At 40.9% G+C, this 19,449-nt stretch overlaps 1 protein-coding gene and 1 long non-coding RNA gene across 2 annotated transcripts; both read right to left on the reverse strand.

Moving 5' to 3' along the window:
* Positions 1-8,726: 8,726 nt before the first annotated feature.
* LOC149751245 (uncharacterized) lies at positions 8,727-9,411 on the reverse strand. The gene is made up of 3 exons (XR_016398564.1): positions 9,218-9,411; positions 9,001-9,108; positions 8,727-8,894 (listed from the first exon to the last, which is right to left on the reverse strand). It is a non-coding gene; the product is annotated as an uncharacterized LOC149751245 (long non-coding RNA).
* Positions 9,412-9,594: 183 nt separating this feature from the next.
* On the reverse strand, positions 9,595-10,212 carry LOC149751246 (uncharacterized). The gene is made up of 2 exons (XM_089927648.1): positions 9,864-10,212; positions 9,595-9,761 (listed from the first exon to the last, which is right to left on the reverse strand). The coding sequence occupies exons 1-2, from the start codon at positions 10,208-10,210 to the stop codon at positions 9,629-9,631; spliced, it is 480 nt and encodes a 159-aa protein (XP_089783774.1). The 5' UTR covers positions 10,211-10,212; the 3' UTR covers positions 9,595-9,628.
* Between the last annotated feature and the right edge of the window lie 9,237 nt (positions 10,213-19,449).

Raw genomic sequence — 19,449 nt, forward strand, 5'->3', positions numbered from 1 at the left:
TATGCTAGAACCAATAGAAGAGGAGGAAGGAGGCCACGCCACCCTTTGTTTTCTTCCCTTGTTCTTGCAGCTGAAAGGAGGAATGGGAGGGGAGGTTTGCCGCCGTGAAAGCCAAGGAAAAACATGAGAGAAGGGGTCGAAATCCCTCCTCCTTTTTAATTCCTTAAGAGATAAGGATGAGTTCCTATTTTCTAGGAACTCATCTTTATCTCTTCTTTTGGCTAGTTAGGAGGGGCGTACGCCCCTCCTTTTCTCTCCACATACCCCTCCCTCTTATCCCTTTTAATTAGCCACTTAATCATATTAAGTGGCTATTTGGTTTGGGTCCAATGCACGGGTTCAATTCTATTCCAAATAGAATTAGGTGCACCCATTTCCTTTCATTCCAAATCCTAATCTATTTAGGATTCAATTGAACCATGACTCTATTGAACTCTTCAATTCTAATCCAATTAGGAGTCATTTAATTAATTAGATTAAAATTAAAATTAATTAGGACTTGAGAAAATCATAATCTAATCAGGACTTGTTCAAATTTCAGCCCTAAGACAATTAGAACTTTAGAAATCCTATTCCAAGTAGGACTTTAATTTAATTTGAAATCCTAATCCAATTAGGACTTCATGAATCCCACTCCAAGTAGGACTCATGATCAAGTCCAATTAATTAAATCCAATTAATTAAATTAAATTGCAATCCGATTGCAATTATTCCTTTTCCTAACCACTAACTCTTAGCGGGTTTTCAATTTATCAATCTAATTGATCATATGTGATTCTTAATCACAATTCAACCATCGGATCGGTCAATGCTTCTAATGTGTGTGATTCCATAGGTTCTATTCTGACTGATAGTGAGATATATTGCAATCTCTATCACAATGTCATTGAAAACTCCTTTCAATGGGTTGAAACAATTCCAACTCAACTCACCAGGAATTATCGACCATCGTGATGATCCCTGTGAGTCTCACCATCCACCAGTGACACCTAGCAGTATGTAGTGGCTACCCAGCAGAATAGAATTATGAACCTTTAGGTACAGTTATCGTATGATACAGTCCTTCTATCGTGGATCCCTACAGACCGGAGGTCATGGATAACTCGTCAAATCCCGTTGTCTGTCATATGTCTAGATTTATTCGACTTGAGTTCGATAGTGGAAAACTCTTTCTCCACTTTATATTATGCCCTGGCCAAGGTCTTAGAACTCAGTTTTATAAATCACATAGGATCACTCCTCTTCTATCTGTTGGGGTATGTGGAGACCATTGGTGATGAAGAAAATTGAAGGAGAATCAATTCTTCATAGTTCTGTCTGGCGGACTGTCAGAGTCGACTCGAGCTACAGTCGAGTCGACTCGGGAACAGTCGAGTCGACTCGGGAACAGTCGAGTCGACTCGAGGCCCGTCGAGTCGACCCGGAAGGAGAAAAGCTAGAAGACTGAGAAAAACCATGTTTCTGTCTAGACTGTAAGAGTCGACCCGAAGGTTGGTCGGTCGACTCGAAACATCGTCGAGTCGCCTCAAGCTACAGTCGAGTCGACCCGAGATCGTGCCAGTTATACTAGAATTTGTCCAGACGTGCCCGAGTCGACTCGAACTACAGTCGAGTCGAGTCGAGCTCGCGGGAAATCATACGGACGAGTTTCCTTTGGTGTTTTTGGTGGCGTTTCGACGGCTATGATCATCTGAAGGTCTTGAGACTATATATAGGACTCATGAGAGCCCTAGGGGATGTGATTCCAATATATCTTGAGAGAGACTCTTGTTTTGTGAGGCTAGGGTTCTAGAGAAGAAGAGGATTGGGATCCTACTTCTTGTGCAAAGGAAATTCTGTGTGAATCTCTTGTAGAGCGATCGCTTGTGATCATTCGGGTGTGTGCTATCTCTGTAATCAGTTCATCCTAATTGAGATTTGGAGCGGTGGAGGATGTAGGCTACTTGTAGCCGAACCTTGTTACATCTTTGTGTTTGCTTTGCTATTTTCTTCCTTTTTCTTTCTTTGGTTTGATAATCTGCTGTGGTGCTCAAGTATTTTACCCTATTGATACCAGGGGTAATATTTGCCCTTCGTAACGGAGCGAAGAGGTGATCCTTGAGTCCGGTGTCGAGGGAGCGAGAGAGTTCTTATCCATATATTCTCTCTTTGCTTGTCCGACGTTGGTGGTGGTGCCGGTGTGAGTGGGTTCCGGCAGTGGCGCTGACAACAAGTGGTATCAGAGCTTTTGGTATTCTGCGATGGCAGATGAAGGGAAGTTGCGAATTGAGAAGTTCAATGGCACGAACTTCGGGTTTTGGAAGATGCAAATAGAGGATTATCTTTACCAGAAGGATCTCTATTTACCTCTTGGAGGTAGAGCGAAGAAACCAGAGAAGATGCCCGATGAAGACTGGAAGATCCTCGATCGGAAGACGCTCGGCACCATTAGATTGTCACTTGCATCCCAAGTGGCATTCAACATCAAAAACGAGAAGACGACGATGGAGTTAATGGCAACATTGTCGCGAATGTATGAGAAACCCTCAGCATCAAACAAGGTATTTCTCATGAAGAGGTTGTTTAATCTTCGTATGAAAAATAGCGGCAGCGTAGCAGAATACCTCAACGAGTTCAATGGACTCACGGCCTAGTTAGAGTCAGTGGAGATTAGTTTTGACGATGAGATTCGGGCATTGCTAATCCTCTCCGGATTGCCTGATAGCTGGGAGGGCCTGGTGATGGCGGTGAGCAACTCTTCGGCAATGGGGAAGTTGATCTTTGATGACGTTGTGGGAGTGCTTCTGAGTGAAGAAGCAAGAAAGAAATCTTCTGGAGCTACGGAGTCGTCTGGAAGTGCACTAAACACCTCTGATCGGGGAAGACAAAAGAAGGACAGTCGATTTCGAAGCGACTCGAAGTCGAGATCCAGCAGGTCTCGAGCACCTCAGAACAGGAGAGCGAAGTGCTGGAACTGCGGAAAGACGGGGCACTTTAGGAGGGACTGCAAATCTCCTAAAGGGAAGTAAGGCGACCACACCGAAGGAGTCAGAAAGGATCCGACAAATCTTGCTGAAGACGGTAACAAGGATGCCCTCGTTCTATCTTTATCTACCTGTGACGAGTCTTGGGTGATAGACTCGGGCGCATCTTTCCATGCTACATCCCAACGGAAGCTTCTTGGATGATATGAGAAGGGAGACTTCGGCAAAGTCTACTTAGGGGATGGAGAGCCTTGCACCATACAAGGAAGGGGAAGCGCGGAAGTGAAGTTGATTTCTGGATCTTCACTTGAGCTTGAGGACGTACGACACGTGCCTCAACTGCAGAGGAATCTGATTTCTGTTGGACAGTTGGCGAGCCAGGGGTACAAGACTACTTTCACAGCTGATCAGTGGAAGATATCCAAGGGTTCGTTGACGGTGGCTAGTGGCAAGAAAGTTGGGACACTTTATGTCGCTAACGGCACGGAGAACTCTATTGGAGTTGCTGCAGCAGATGTGGACGCCAAGTTATGGCATTGCAGACTTGGGCACATGAGTTATCAGGGACTGGAGGTGATGCACCAGTTGGAAAAGCTGCAGGGTCTCAGGAGTGTTGAGATGGACTTCTGTGAGGATTGTGTTCTCGGAAAGCAGAAGCGTGTTTCATTCAACATTCAACAAAGAAGGTAAACCTCGAAAGCAAGAAAAGTTAGATCTCGTGCACACGGACGTGTGGGGGCCTGCACCGGTTTCTTCCATTGGTGGATCTCAGTACTTTGTTACTTTTATTGATGATGCTACCAGGAAGCTTTGGGTGTTCTTCTTGAAGCACAAGTCAGAGGTATTTGGGGTCTTCAGGAGATGGCAAGCGATGGTAGAACTCGAGACAGGAAGGAGGTTGAAATGCCTGAGATCGGACAACGGTGGTGAGTATTGTCGCAGGGAGTTTGAGGACCGCTGTGCAAAGGCTGGAATCGTCAGGCAGAGGACAGTTCCAGGGACACCACAACAAAATGGAGTTGCTGAAAGGATGAACAGAACAATTAATGAGCATGCCAGGAGTATGAGAATACATGTTGGATTGCCACAGCAGTTTTGGGCGGAAGCAGTTAACACTGCTGCCTACTTGATCAACAGAGGGCCATCAAAGAAACTTGAATTTGGAATTCCTGAGGAAGCATGGACACTGAAGAAGATTGATTTGGCGCACTTATGAGTATTCGGTTGTACCAGTTATGTCCATGTTGATTCCAGTCAAAGAAGCAAACTAGACGCCAAATCAAAGAAGTGCATTTTCGTTGGATACGAAGGTCAACAGTTTGGGTATCAATTTTGGGATCCCGTACACAGGAAGATCATTCGTAGTAATGATGTGGTATTTAATGAGAAAATGCAGCAGAGCACTGAATCAGAAACAAAACCTGTTGAGCCGTGTTTTGTGGATCCTGAAGAGGAGTCTACAAATTCTGGTCAGAAGACTCAGTCAGAGCAAGAACCTGAAGCATTGGCACCCTCTTCACAACTAAGAAGGTCCACTCGTAGTACTTATGGGAAGCCTCCTCAAAGGTATGATGGGACTCTTAGTTATTTGCTGCTCACAGATAATGGCGAACCTGAATGCTTCACGGAAGCATTGGAGGTTGATACCAGGGAGGAGTGGGAGTTGGCCATGGATGATGAGATGGAGTCATTGGAGCAGAATCAAACGTGGGATTTGGTAAATCTGCCCAAGGGGAAGAAAGCATTGTCAAACAAATGGGTTTATAGGCTGAAGGAAGAGCAGGATAGGAAGAAGCGGTACAAGGCCAGGCTGGTTGTAAAAGAATTTCAGCAGAGAGCAGGTATCGACTTCACGGAGATCTTTTCTCCTGTAGTCAAGATGAGTTCTATTCGGGCGGTGCTGAGCATGGTGGCAGTATAGGATCTTCACTTAGAGCAGCTTGATGTGAAGACGGCTTTTCTCCATGGAGATCTCGATGAGGAGATATATATGCAGCAGCCAGAAGGATACATTGCAGCTGGCACGGATGACTTGGTTTGCAAATTGAAGAAAAGCCTCTATGGTTTGAAACAGGCGCCCAGGCAATGGTATCTCAAGTTCGATAGTTACATGCTTGAGATAGGATACAGGAGATGTTAGGAGGATCACTGTTGCTACTTCCGGGACTTCGGCACATCTTACATTATCTTGCTATTGTATGTTGATGACATGTTAGTTGCAGGAGCTAGCATGCATGAGATTGCAAAATTGAAGCTGAAGCTGTCAAGAAAATTTGCAATGAAGGATCTAGGAGCAGCGAAACATATCCTTGGGATGCAGATCAGCAGAGATAGGTCTAAACATATCCTCAGACTATCTCAGGCGGAGTACATCAGCCGAGTACTCAGGAGATTCTGCATGGAGGGTGCCAAACCTGTTGGCACACCACTGGGTGCCCACTTAAAGCTTTCAAAAGGGCAAAGTCCGAAGACGCGGGTGGAGGAGCTCAATATGTCAAAAATCCCGTATGCATCGGTGGTGGGAAGCTTGATGTATGCTATGGTGTGTACGAGACCAGACATTGCTCAAGCAGTGGGAGTTGTGAGTCGCTTTATGAGCTTCCCAGGCTTGGAGCATTAGCGCGCGGTCAAATGGATACTGAGGTATCTGAGAGGCACGGAGCACATGTCATTGTGTTATGGAGGTTCTGAGATCCGGTTACAGGGCTTTGTGGACTCAGACATGGAAGGGGACTTGGACGGCAGGAGGAGCACGATAGGGTACTTGTTCACCTTGGACAGTGGAGCCGTCAGTTGGATTTTCAGGTTGCAACCAGTTGTTGCATTGTCGACTACGGAGGCGGAGTATGTGGCAGCCACAGAGGCGTGCAAGGAACTAATATGGCTTCAGGGCTTGATGAAGGAGCTTGGAAAGGAGCAGAAGGATTGCATGTTATATTCAGATAGTCAAAGTGCAATTCATCTGGCGAAGAATTCAGCTTTCCATTCGAGAACGAAGTATATTGACATACAATACCACTTCGTGAGGTCATTGCTCGAGCAGGGACTCGTCAAGTTGGAGAAAATTCATACAAGTCAGAATCTTGCAGATATGTTGACGAAGGTCGTCACGGTGGAGAAGCTGAGGAGTTGTTCAGCTTCTGCTGGTCTTCATGCTTGAAGATGTTGAGGAGGCATCATACCTATCTCACTAGGATGATTCAGTTTCAGTGGGAGCACAGAGGAGAGCCAAACAACAAGAGGATATACCCAAGGTCTCCAAGTGGGAGATTGTTGGGGTATGTGGAGACCATTGGTGATAAAGAGAATTGAAGGAGAATCAATTCTGCATAGTTCTATCTGGCGGACTGTCAGAGTCGACTCGAGCTACAGTCGAGTCGACTCGGGAACAGTCGAGTCGACTCGAGGCCCGTCGAGTCGACCCGGAAGGAGAAAAGCCAGAAGACTGAGAAAAACCATGTTTCTGTCTGGACTGTAAGAGTCGACCCGAAGGTTGGTCGAGTCGACTCGAAGCATCGTCGAGTCGACTCGAGCTACAGTCGAGTCGACCCGAGATCGTGCCAGTTATACTAGAATTTGTCCAAACGTGCCCGAGTCGACTCGAACTACAGTCGAGTTGACTCGAGCTCGCGGAAAATCATACAGACGAGTTTCCTTTGGTATTTTTGGTGACGTTTCGACGGCTATGATCATCTGAAGGTCTTGAGACTATATATAGGACTCATGAGAGCCCTAGGGGATGTGATTCCAATTTATCTTGAGAGAGACTCTTATTTTGTGAGGCTAGGGTTCTAGAGAAGAAGAGGATTGGGATCCTACTTCTTGTGCAAAGGAAATTCTGTATGAATCTCTTGTAGAGCGATCGTTTGTGATCGTTCGGATGTGTACTATCTCTGTAATCAGTTCATCCTAATTGAGATTTGGAGCGGTGGAGGACGTAGGCTACTTGTAGCCGAACCTCGTTACATCTTTGTGTTTGCTTTGCTATTTTCTTCCTTCTTCTTTCTTTGGTTTGATAATCCACTGCGGTGCTCAAGTGTTTTACCCTATTGATACCAAGGGTAATCTTTTGCCCTTCGTAGCGGAGCGAAGAGGTGATCCTTGAGTCCAGTTCAAGGGAGCGAGAGAGTGCTTATTCGTTTATTCTCTCTTTGCTTGTCCGATGTTGGTGGTGGTGCCGGTGTGAGTGGGTTCCGGCATTGGCGCTGACAACACTATCAAGGTCGATAGATTCCGTGTAAGTGCATACCCTACTCCTACAGTGAACCTACTGCAGCCAATCTACACAACAAGAACCCATATGACTGGAGACCATGTATATGTGTGGTCAAACTACAATAACCTCACTATGTATAGCCGAAGCACTGCAGGTCAAAGGACCAGTCACACTACTGCAACATCATGCAAGTCACTGACGAGTGGATAGACATCCAAGTGACTTCTTGTCTTGGTCACGCTCAGTACCCTTATTCTCTAACAAACACTTGCACTATCACTTCAGTGTCCCTACACTGTGGACTCAAGTCTCGTCCATCCATAAGAAAAGCGATCTGTGCACTGATCGGATCGATCACCGTCCTCGTGATGATCCATTGATCAGGAGCATTTAGAAACTAATCACCAATGATACATGGCTCAAATTCTCAACTCTTGAGATTATGTATTATCATTTTATTAATTCCTTGGACGATTCATAGACACATAAACAATATGAATGAAAAGATGCCCATTTATTATTCAATAATAATAAAGTCAAGTATAAATTTATGTTCCAGAATTAATAATCACTACCAGAAAATACGCGTATAGTGACGGAGATTCCCATTACTATACCGTATTTCCGGTTACTAATACAAAATTTGTGACCAGAGCTCCCGTCACTGAATTGGTTACAGAAACACGCGTCACTAAATTCTCAGTGACGGCGGTGATTTCCGTTACTAACCTCCATGACGGAACCGCCGTCACTAAGCCGTTACAAATTCAAAAATTAAATATTTAAGAAATTATGTATTTCCCGTCACTATCTAGTTGCGGAGTTAGTGACGAGGGTAACTTGGTCACTGATTTTGTCACAGAATGCGGTCACAAGTTTGGTCACTGATCTGTCACAACCTTCAGTGACAGATTTAGTCGTTACAGATATGGTCACACATTTTGTCACTACATTTGTCATTAATCCCGTCACTGACCTAGTGATAAGTTTACCGTCACTAATTTGTTACAAACGCGCTGAGCAAAATAAATTTTTATTAACCAAAATCCTGTCACTAAGTTTATGACTGCTCGTCACAATACTTGGTAAATAATTTAGTAACCAAAATTTGGTCACCGATCACAATCTAATAACCTGGTACATTTGGTACATTAATTGGCTCATAATAATAATAATAATATCATTAATAGCAAAGGCATTCAACATTACGCAAAAGTCATTTAAAATGTCATTCAAAATTGGCATCAACATGTCCTAAATCCATCAAAATCAAAGTCTAAAAATATGTCATAGAGATCAACAAAGATTTCATTCCTCCTAGGAATGCAAAGACCTATCATCTAAGGCAAAAACAATCATAATGAAGCATGATCAGTAGAACCAGAATCGCCATTACTCCCCCGATCTGCATGCCTTGGTCCAAAGCCAATCTCTTCTCTCATCTTTTGAAGAACCTCCTCTTGCCATTTTTTTTTCTGCTCAAGAATACGTAGAAGGTCTTCATAAGTGTACAGCTCTAGAGCTTGACTTGTAGAGGTTGAAGAGGATGATAATTGCCCAATAATTCCAATGAGATCCTCTAGGGGACTAAAGCCATAGACATGGCCATGAGTTGGGACACCAGTTGCCTCAAACCACAAGTCATAATCACGTGGAGGAGCATCTGAGGTGGAGGCATCACCATATTTTTTGGAGTATTCAGCTGAATACTTTGCCTGCCAGTTGATTTAAAAGAAGAGAAAAACATTATGGTGGATCAAACAAGAGATAAACATGAGCAAGCTCAATAATATTTATGAATCATAAAAAAATTATACTTACCATGACAGCTTCACTTCTCTTATCTACATATCCTCCCATGCCTTACTTTGTCTTATGCGTCCGATTAAAAGATTCAACTATTGTTGGCTCCCTACTTAACTTTAATTTCTACAAAAGAGAAAAAAAAAAATTCATTAACATATAATGGGCTGGTTTGAGATGATTGAACAATAATATAAAAATTATTATAGAAATCTAATTGAATAAAGATATGTACCAGTCGTTCGTCATGATTGATAAATGTGATTGATCCTCCACAGTATTTAGAGATGCTACCATTCTTCATAGTGTTTCTATTATTTTTGTTGGCTTCTGATTTCTTCTTCCATTTTGGGAAGATCCAAATGTCAATTAGCTTATTCCAATTTTCTCTAGAGATCCAATTAAGGGGTTTATCACGGGCTTTATTTAAATCTCCTTTTGCTTCCAGAAGCTTTTGGCTTCTGACCCTCCTTAATGAGGTTGTCAACCGTCGCTGACAATGCTTGTCCCAAACTTGATGCACATGATGCAATTGTCCTGGAAGAATTGTCTGTATCTCCTAACAATATATAGGTCGCAAGTAATCAGACTTACTAATTGGCATGTGTAACAAGGGCAAAAGTTAATGATAAGAAATATAAATTAATTACATCACCTCAAATTTGTTCCACATTCCAACTTTAGCATGTGTAGGGACCTCCCTCCATGACAACCACGGACCATTGAAAAATTGGCGCATGATAGCAACAGCTTTGTGACTGACCTCATAATCAAGAAACCTGCAATTTAAAAAAATATTAATTAGAAAATAAATTAAATACTTTAAATGCAACAAACACATAAATTCAAATTAGTGATAGAAGAAAGTGATATTTTCATACATTCCTCTTGTGCACCTAACAATCACTTTTCCATTTGCATCAATAGGGGCTTTAAGGGTTGGTTCTCGGCCATTGCTCAGTCTTGGATCAATCCCAAGTTCATCATTCATCTGATCCTCATTCATTGTATCCTCATGATTTTGCACTGCACCATTCATTTCTTCATCATTTATTTCTTCATTTGTATCCACCTCTTCAATCATGTCCCCATCAGGAATGTAATCATCATCATCATGACATTCCTCGACACGCTCAGGCAACCTAGGAGGTTGAGGAGGAACTTGAGTAGCAGCCAATATTAAAGCTGCTTTTCCATTACCTCTTGGTTTTTCTTTTTTCTTGGCCATAGCTGCACAACAATAAAAAGTTGTAGTTATTTTACAATGTAAATGTCAACAAATCCAATCAAAGTAAAGAACAATCAGTGGACCTATTGCTTTCCCTTTGCTCTTTCTCATGTCTGCACAATTATAATTTATAAGGAATTAATCTTTACAAGTTATCTATTCATTCATCTAATACCAGCAATATTCAAAAAGCATTTAATCTTTACAAAGACAAGGAATACAAGTCAAATCATCCAAATTTACATATGGAATACTATCTGCTTCACATAGAACAAATGTTAATATACATGATCGCCTCTGATGCTAGGAAAGCATGGTACTTCTTAGCAAGCTTTTTGACCAGCTTCTTGATTGCACACCGGAAATAAGTCACAACCATGAAGCAACACCACTTTCCACCACTTTTTATTTTTCCTTGCAGATGAACATTGATTGTAGAAATGAATAACATGACAAAGAAATTAAAATCCATGAACTTTACAGAGTCAAGTTAATGTTTTGAGAAAATTTTCAAACATGTAAACCAATGTCATAAGAAGCATGACTGGCATGCTTTGAATTACTATTCAACAATCATGAAAATAAATTTTGCAAGTTGATGAAGAATCAATAATTGATACTCTTTTTTAAGTATTAGATCTCTAATGGGCCCAAGTTTGGTGCTTGACGAATGATATTCATAGGAAAGCTCAAATCTATCACAATACACAAAGATTAGATTTCCTACAAAGGTCCAAGTAAATAAAATATATTCAATTATATTACATTAAATTAGAGGTTACTGTAGATTCAGATTTAGGAGCAAAAAAAATTGCACCAATGATACACAACTCTTCCCTTAATATTTTCACATGAACAATAAAAAATAGAGATTAATCATTGAGAGCTAATAGTATCGGACCATTGGAACCACAATATCTCATGTTGAAACTCTTGAAACAAAGTACTACTATAATCCTTGGCAGCTGGAAACACAAGCCTTTAGTTCATGATTTCATCAGTTTTTCAGCTGAAGTTAAAACATGCGCCAAAGAGTGAGATCTGTTTGTGAGGTTTTGCAATTTATCCGTGCCAGATCTTTCTGAAAGATAGATTCAACGTACCCTGTGGTTCTCTCTCTCTCTCTCTCTCTATCAGCAGGAAGTATTTTTCTCTGATGCTTTTTCCACACAAACAAGGGAAGAACGTCTTGCTCTCATATGAAAAAGTCTTTAATAGAAGTGGCAAATTAAGCTGCCTTATAAGACTAAAATGAAGGAACAAATGGCTTGCAGTTTCTTGACAAGAGGTTTATCTAATGAGTTTCGATTCTTGTCATTTAGAAGAACCCCCACATAGGATGATGCATCAAGTCCTTTTCAATGTTGTGTGGTAAATACGTCTTGTGCAACCATTATTTTTGTGCCCATATACTCGTTAAATCAAGAACATATATTCTCTAAATCCTGGCTGCTTCATATTTCTCAAAAAGAAAAAAAGGAAGAAAAAAAAAAGAAATAGTTGCTGCTCCATGTCACAACATGAGATATTGTGGTTCCAAACTTAGCAGACACTATTAATCAAAAACTTCGTCTGCTAAAAGGAAACATCAACAAGGAATTAAGGGAAACAAACCCTGCTTCACCATAGCATCTCAGAAACCCTACTTCACCACAGCATCTCAGAATGGAGATTAAAATGTATACATTTACATCCACATCTGGAATCTTGGATCATGTATATAATGACTAGATGAAGATGAACACAAAGAGATGCAAACATAGGATCATGTATATAATCGAAAGGCACGGCGATCAAGCGCGACGCCGGATCCACAGGGGGAGACCCTCGGTAGGTTCCTTCCCCCTTCCTCTTCCTCTTCTTCGTTTCTTTTATTTTGTTATCATGGGTTAAAAGGAAATGGGGTTAGGTTTACCTCCGGGAAGAACCAGTTGTGGGTTCTGAAAATCCTAGCCGATGAGCAAGAAAGAGGGGGGCGTCGACGGGGTGACGTAGCCACGATGATCTCGTCCCGGGTGAGAAGGAGATGAACACAGGCGCCGAGCAAAGAGATAATGAAACCCTCAGTAGGTTAGGGTTTACCTTCGGGAAGACCAGTTGTGGGTTCTGAAAATCCTAGCCGACGAGCAAGAAGGAGGGGGGCATCGACGAGGTGATGTAGCCGCGATCGGGAGGCGTGATGTAGCCGTGGTCGCCGTCGACGGGGAGGTAAAAATGGTCGGCAAGGGGGAGCCGGAGAGGAGAGGCCGGAGGTGGAGGAGAGGGAGGAGATGGGAAGCCGCGATACCAAATCCCTAACCACACCAATCTTTTAATCGAGACCAGGGAAGTGCTTCGAGTCACAAGCTCACAGCTCCAAATCGGGATGGGACTGCAAGCCAAATTTCATATTAAACTATTTTTTATCTATAAGGCTGATTGGACTAAGTCGGTCTGCAAGCCAAATTTCATATCAAACTATTTTTTATCTATAAGGCTGATTGGACGGAACTTGCAGGAAAAAATATTTTTGAACTATAAAGCATGGTAAAAAAATCCCAGACCTTCTTCTAAAATCCAATCCCATTGCAGGAAAGTTGCAATAGGGGTGCAAATGGGTCATGGCCAACACCATGAGATTTGAAAATGAGAAGAAAAAATTTGAGTTTTCTGGAGAGCGATTGGAATTTAGATTATCGAAGAAATTTGGGCGAAACGGCGGGCACACTTAGTTTCATTTTGGATTTTCCTTCTTTTATCTTTTTTTTTAAATTTAGATTTACTCAAAAATAATATTTTTAAAATTTATAAATACTTGGGTTACGATATTTGTGACAGCTGAATTTGTCACTGAGAGGTTGCAATTTCGGTTATCATTTTGCTGACAGATACCCCGTCATTATGATGGTTACTAAGTTTTGGCGCCCATCCTATCCGCGCATTCTGTGACCGGTCTGTCACTAATCGGTCACTAAGTTTACACCACAGTGACCAAATTTCTGGCGGTCACTAATCAGTCACAAATAGTGACTGATAACGGTCTGTCACTAATTTTCCGTCACTATACGCGTGTTTTCTGGTAGTGAATGTGTCGCCCAGATTGGCTTCTAGCGCATACATCTAACAAAACAAATGTTGCAAAGGTTTTGGTTGGTGAGCCTTGGAAAAACCAACTGGGTTGTTTGTGAGCCCGAAAAACAAATAGTATATTTTACCAAAAAAAAAACAAATAGTATAGATTTTGGTTGGTGAGCCGAAGAAAACCAACTGGATTGGATTGTGAGCTCGAAAAAACAATCGGTTTGGTTCTAGCCGGTGAGCCTGTGAAAACCGATCGAGTTCGTTGTGATCTCGTAAAAACAACAAGTTGGTTGTGAGCTTGTAAAACAACTAGACTGTAATCGGTGAGATTATAGTGAATTCCCAAAGAGACGCTTGGAGAGTGAATGTAGGTGCTTGGAGTGCACCGAACCACTATACATGCTTGTATTTGTAGTGTTTTCCTTGTGCATCTTGTTTTACTTTCATACTTGCATAGTGTACTTGCTCTAGCTAATTCTCTATTGCTTTACTTATGATTGCCTAGAGCTTAAGTAAGATAACACCTTATCATTCCGCTACATTCAATTCAAAGTTAATTTAAAAACATAATTTTTAGAAAATCCAATTCATCCCCCTTCTTGGGTTGTCACCTTGGGCAACAGGCTTGGATCGACGTAGTGGGTATAGTTGCAATAATTTAATAAATGTCATTTATATGACTTCTATTTTAAAGATACTATGCCTCTTTCCAATAATAGCTCTGCACCTCCTAATGTTATTTTCTCCTTCTTTCAAAACTGAATCACCAATTGAAAATTCAAAAAATAAAAAGAAAAAAAGTTATATTCTCCTCCTTTGAAAACTGAATCACCAATTTGTAAAAAAAAAAAATCACCAATGGAGAAGAATATAACCTTTGTATTTAAAAATTTGACCACTCAGTAGCACAAATTTTAGATATTTAGTTGACAAGTTTTACCCCTTGGTTTCACTCTTCAAGTTTTTTGAAGTAGGTGAAAAGAAACAGCAGATGTAATATATCAACTACAGAAAACATGAGGGGGAGGGGAGAGAAAAGCTCTCTCGAGCTGCATGCAAATCTGTGTGACAGAAAATATGGGTCTCTCAGTCTCTTCTCATAGCTACGAAAAATTCATAAGTGCCTACGAAAACTAACTTTAGGCATGCTATGCCTGCAAGGTCTGAAATTTTATACGTATGACATTCCTTTTTTTCTCCCCTTGACACACTTTTGTTGGTACTTTCTAACCATATTAGAGACCTGTCTCCAAGCTCTTTAGTCACGCCATTCCGTTCTACCAAATGCCAACTAGAAAAGTGTTAGATGTATGCCCTAGAAGTCAATCTGGCTGACACATTATTAATTCTGGAATATAGTTTTGTACTTGACTTTCTTATTGAATAATAAATGGGTATCTTTTTCATTCATATTGTGTATGTGTCTATGAATCGTCCAAAAAATTAATAAGATGATGATGCATATTCTCAAGAGTTGAGAATTTGAGCCATGCGTCATTGGTGATTAATTTCTAAATGCTTCTGATCGATGGATCATCACGAGGACGGTAATTGATCCGATGAGATTAGTGCATAGATCACTTTTTTTTAGGGTAGACCAGTCTCAAGTTCACATTGTAGGGACACTGAAGTGATAGTGCAGGTGCTTGTTAGAAAACAAGGGTACTGAGCGTGACCAAAATAAGAAGTCACTTGGATGTCTATCCACTCGTTAGTGACTTGCTTGATGTTGCAGTAGTGTGACTAGTCCTTTGACCTATGGTGCTTCGACTATTCATAATGAGGTTGCTGTAGTTTGATTGCACATATACATAGTCTCTAACCATATGGGTCCTTGTGGTGTAGATTGGTTGCAGTAGGTTCACTATAGGAGTAAGTATGCACCTATATAGAATTTATCGATCTTGGTAGATAAGGAGTGCTTCTATGTGATTTATAAGACTTAGTTCGTAAGACCTCGGCCGGGGCAGTATGTACAATGGAAATGGAGTTTTCCACTCTTGAACTTAAGTCGAATAAATCTTGACATATGACAGACGATGGGGTTTGACGAGTTATCCATGATCTCTATCATATAGGGATACACGATAGAAGGACTGTATCATACGATAACTGTACCTAGAGGTTCATTATTCCATTCTGCTGGATTGCCACTACATGCTGCTAGGTGTCACTGGTAGATGGTAAGACTCACAGGAACTATCTTGATGGTCGATGATCCCTGATGGGATGAGTTGGAATTGTTCCAACTCATTGAAAGAAGTTTTCAATGATATTGCGATAGAGATCGCAATATATCTCACTACCAGACGGAATAGAACCTATGGGGTCACATACATTAGAGGTATTGACCGATCCGATGGTTGAATTATGATTTGGAATCACAATAGTTTATAATTGTCAATTTGATTGATAATTGGTTTAACCCACTAAGAGTTAGTGAGTTAAAGAAGGAATAATTGTAATTGGATTGCAATTTAATTGAATCAATTGAACTTAATTAATTAGGCTTGATCTTATTAAATAAGAGTCGTACTTGGAGTAGGACACCTAGAGTCCTAATTGAAGTAGGACTCCTAGAGTCCTAATTAGATTAGGACTTCAAATTATTAGAATTCTAATTGGATTAGGATTCCTAAAGTTCTAATTGGATTAGGACTAAAATTATATGAGTCCTAATTGGATTAGAATTCCTAGAGTCCAATTAATTTTGATCTAATAAATAAAGATGATTTCCAATTGGATTAGGATTGAAGAGTTCAATTGAGTCATGATTGAGTCATGATTTAGAAGAAACCTAATTAGATTAGGACTATTGGCCACCTAATCCTCCTTAGAGGATTAGGATTCACGCAAACAAGAGGAAGGGCGTACGCCCGTCCTTGGAGATAAAGATGGAGCTCCTAAATTTTAGGAGCTCCACACGTCAAACAAAAGGAGGGATGGGGCGGCCTCCTAAGTGATTCTAATCCCTTTTGAGCCGAAAAGGAAAAGAGAGAAAGTCTCTCTTCTTTTTAGCCGTGAGATCCTCTCATCTTTCCTCTTGGAGCCGCAAGAAACCAAGGAAAAATAAGGGTAGCGTGTGGCCCTTCTCCCCTTCCTTTTTCCACAAAAATAAAAAAGGCAGCAAGCGTGTGCTTCCTTTTATTCTTCCCTCTCCTCGTCTTCTTCCTCAAGAGAGAGCAATCAAAGTGTTGGTTGCTGCAAAGGAGAGAGGATTTCAGCCATCAAAAAGGCAGCAAGCGTGTGCTTCTTTTTATTCTTCCCTCTCATCTTCTTCTTCCTCAAGAGAGAGCAATCAAAGTATTGGTTGCTGCAAAGGAGAGAGGATTTCAGCCATCAAAATAAATCTCTGTAAGACAGTTAGCACCCCAGAGAGATTTAGGCGTTTGGATTGGTCCTCTACCTCGTATGGATACCCATAGAGGCCGAACGCGTGTGCGGCTTCAAGCGAACCTTTTAACAAAAATACCACGATCATCAGTTTATGGTGATCATCTACCTTTTAACAAAGTGTTGGTTGCTTCCTTTTATTCTTCCCTCTCCTCTTCTTCTTCCTCAAGAGAGAGCAATCAAAGTGTTGGTTGCTGCAAAGGAGAGAGGATTTCAGCCATCTGTAAGGGAGCTAGCACCCCAGAGAGATTTAGGCGTTTGGATTGGTCCTCTACCTCATGTGGATGCCCTAGAGGCCGGACGTGTGTGCGGCTTCAAGCGAACCTTTTAACAAATACCACGATCATCAGTTTGTGGTGATCATCTACCCGCACAAGTTGAAGATCTGATCTTCCTAATCTTATGAAAAAGTTTTAATCCTAATCTATCTACAAATGTCGGTTTTAAAATACGTTCATACGATGAACGAATCCACGCATGCCTCTTCCGCTGCATTTCTGATTTTTCTGCGGCGTGTGGGGATCCCAACAAAAAGTCTCACTCCTCTCTTTCTCTCTACATCTTCTTGTCACTATGAAACTAGCATAATACACTTCAGGGAGAAGCCGTAGCTTTCTAAATTTTTCATAGGTACTCATGAAACTGGTATGGGCTTGGCTCAAGGTAGTGGGTAGAGTTGCAATAATTTAATGAATGTCATTTATATCACTTCTATTTTAAAGATGCTATGCCTCTTTCCAATAATATCTCTGCCCCTCCTAATGTTATATACTTCTTCTTTAAAAACTGAATCACCAACTGAAAATTAAAAAAATAAATAGGAAAAAAAGTTATATTCTCCTCCTTTCAACATTGAATCACCAATTGGTAAAAAAAATCACCAACAGAGAAAAATATAACCTCTGTATTTGGAAATTTGACCACTTAGTAGCACAAATTTTGGATATTTAGTTGACAGGTTTTACCCCTCGGTTTCATTCTTCAGATTTTTTGAAGTAGGTGCAAAAAACAACAGGCGTAATATATCAGCTACAGAAAATTTGAGGGGAAGAGGAGAGAAAAACTCTCTCGAGCTGCGTGCAAATCTGTGGGACAGAAAACATGGATCTCTCAGTCTCTTTTCATGGCTACGAAAAATTCATGAGTGCCTATGAAAACCAGCTTTAGGCGTGCTATGCCTGCAAGGTCTGAACTTTTATAAGTATAGCGTTCCTTTTTTCTCCCCTTGACACCTTTTTGTTGGTACTTTCCCACCATATTAGAGACATGTCTCCAAGCTCTTTAGTCATGCCATTCCATTCCACCAAATGCCAACAAGAAAAGTCTCAATCCTCTCTTTCTCTCTACATCTTCTTGTCGTTGTGAAACTGGCATAATATCACTTCAGGGATAAGCCCTAGCTTTCTGAATTTTCATAGGCACTCATTGTTAGAAGTATGCCCTAGAAGCCAATTTGGCTGACGCATTATTATATTCTGGGACATAAATTTGTACTTGACCTAATTATGAATTTATTAAGTTGGGCATTCTTATCATTCATGTTCTTATATGTCCATGAATCGCCTAAGGAATTAATAAGATGATGACACATATTCTCAAGAGTTGAGAATTTGAGGCATGTGTCATTGGTGATTAATTCCTGTATTGCTATTGATCGATGGATCATCACGAGGACGGTGATCGATCCGCTGAGATTAGTGCACATATTACTTTTTTTGATGGACGAGTCTTGAGTCCATAGTGTAGGGACACTAGAGCAATTATGCAAGTGCTTATTAGAGAACAAGAGTACTGAGCATGACCAAAGCAAGTAGTCACTTGGATGTCTATCCACTCGTCAGTGACTTACTTGATGTTGCAGTAGTGTGACTGGTCCTTTGATCTGCGGTGCTTCGGCTATTCACAGTAAGATTGCTGTAGTTTGACTGCACGTATACATGGTCTCTAGCCATATGGGTCCTTGTGGTGTAGATTAGCTGCAGTAGGTTCACTGTAGGAGTAGGGTATGCACCTATATGGAATCTATCGACCTTGATAGATAAGGAGTGATCCTATGTAATTTATAAGACTGAGTTCGTAAGACCTCGGCCGGGGTTGTATGAACAGTGGAGAAAGAGTTTTCCACTCTCGAACTTAAGTCAAATAAATCTAGACATATGACAGACGACGGGATTTGACGAGTTATCCATGACCTCCGTTCTGTAAGGATCCATGATAGAAGGACTGTATCATATGATAACTGCACCTAGAGGTTCATCATTGCATTCTGCTGGGTTGCCACTACATGCTGCTAGGTGTCACTGGTGGATGGTGAGTCACAAGGACTATCTTGATGATCGATGATCCCTGGTGAGTTGAGTTGGAATCGTTCCAACCTATTGAAAGGAGTTTTCAATGATATTGTGATAGAGATCGTAATATATCTCACTACCAGACATAATAAAACCTATGGGGTCACACACATTAGAGGTACTGACCGATCCGATGGTTGAATTGTGATTAGGAATCACAAATAATTTATAATTATCAATTTGATTGATAATTAGCAAGTTGAAGAAGGAATAATTGCAATTTGATTGTAATTTAATTTAATTAATTGAATTTAATTAATTAGATTTGATCATATTAGACACGAGTCCTACTTGGAGTAGGATTCTAAGAATCCTAATTGGATTAGGATTTCAAATTAAATTAGAGTCCTACTTGGAGTAGGATTTCTAGAGTCCTAATTAGATTAGGACTGAAATTTAATATGTCCTAATTAGATTAGAATTTCTTAAGTCCTA

The sequence above is a fragment of the Phoenix dactylifera genome, chromosome 15 (assembly GCF_051530095.1).
Source record: "Phoenix dactylifera cultivar Ajwa chromosome 15, Ajwa_hap1_PhDact_Kaust_v1.1, whole genome shotgun sequence".
In the NCBI taxonomy this organism is placed as follows: Eukaryota; Viridiplantae; Streptophyta; class Magnoliopsida; order Arecales; family Arecaceae; genus Phoenix; species Phoenix dactylifera.

Coding starts and splice junctions, on each gene's coding strand:
- LOC149751246 (XM_089927648.1), bottom strand. CDS start 10,210: ATGGCCAAGAAAAAAGAAAAACCAAGAGGTAATGGAAAAGCAGCTTTA. Junction 9,762..9,863: donor GTTAGGTGCACAAGAGGAAT/GTATGAAAATAT, acceptor TTTAAATTGCAG/GTTTCTTGATTATGAGGTCA.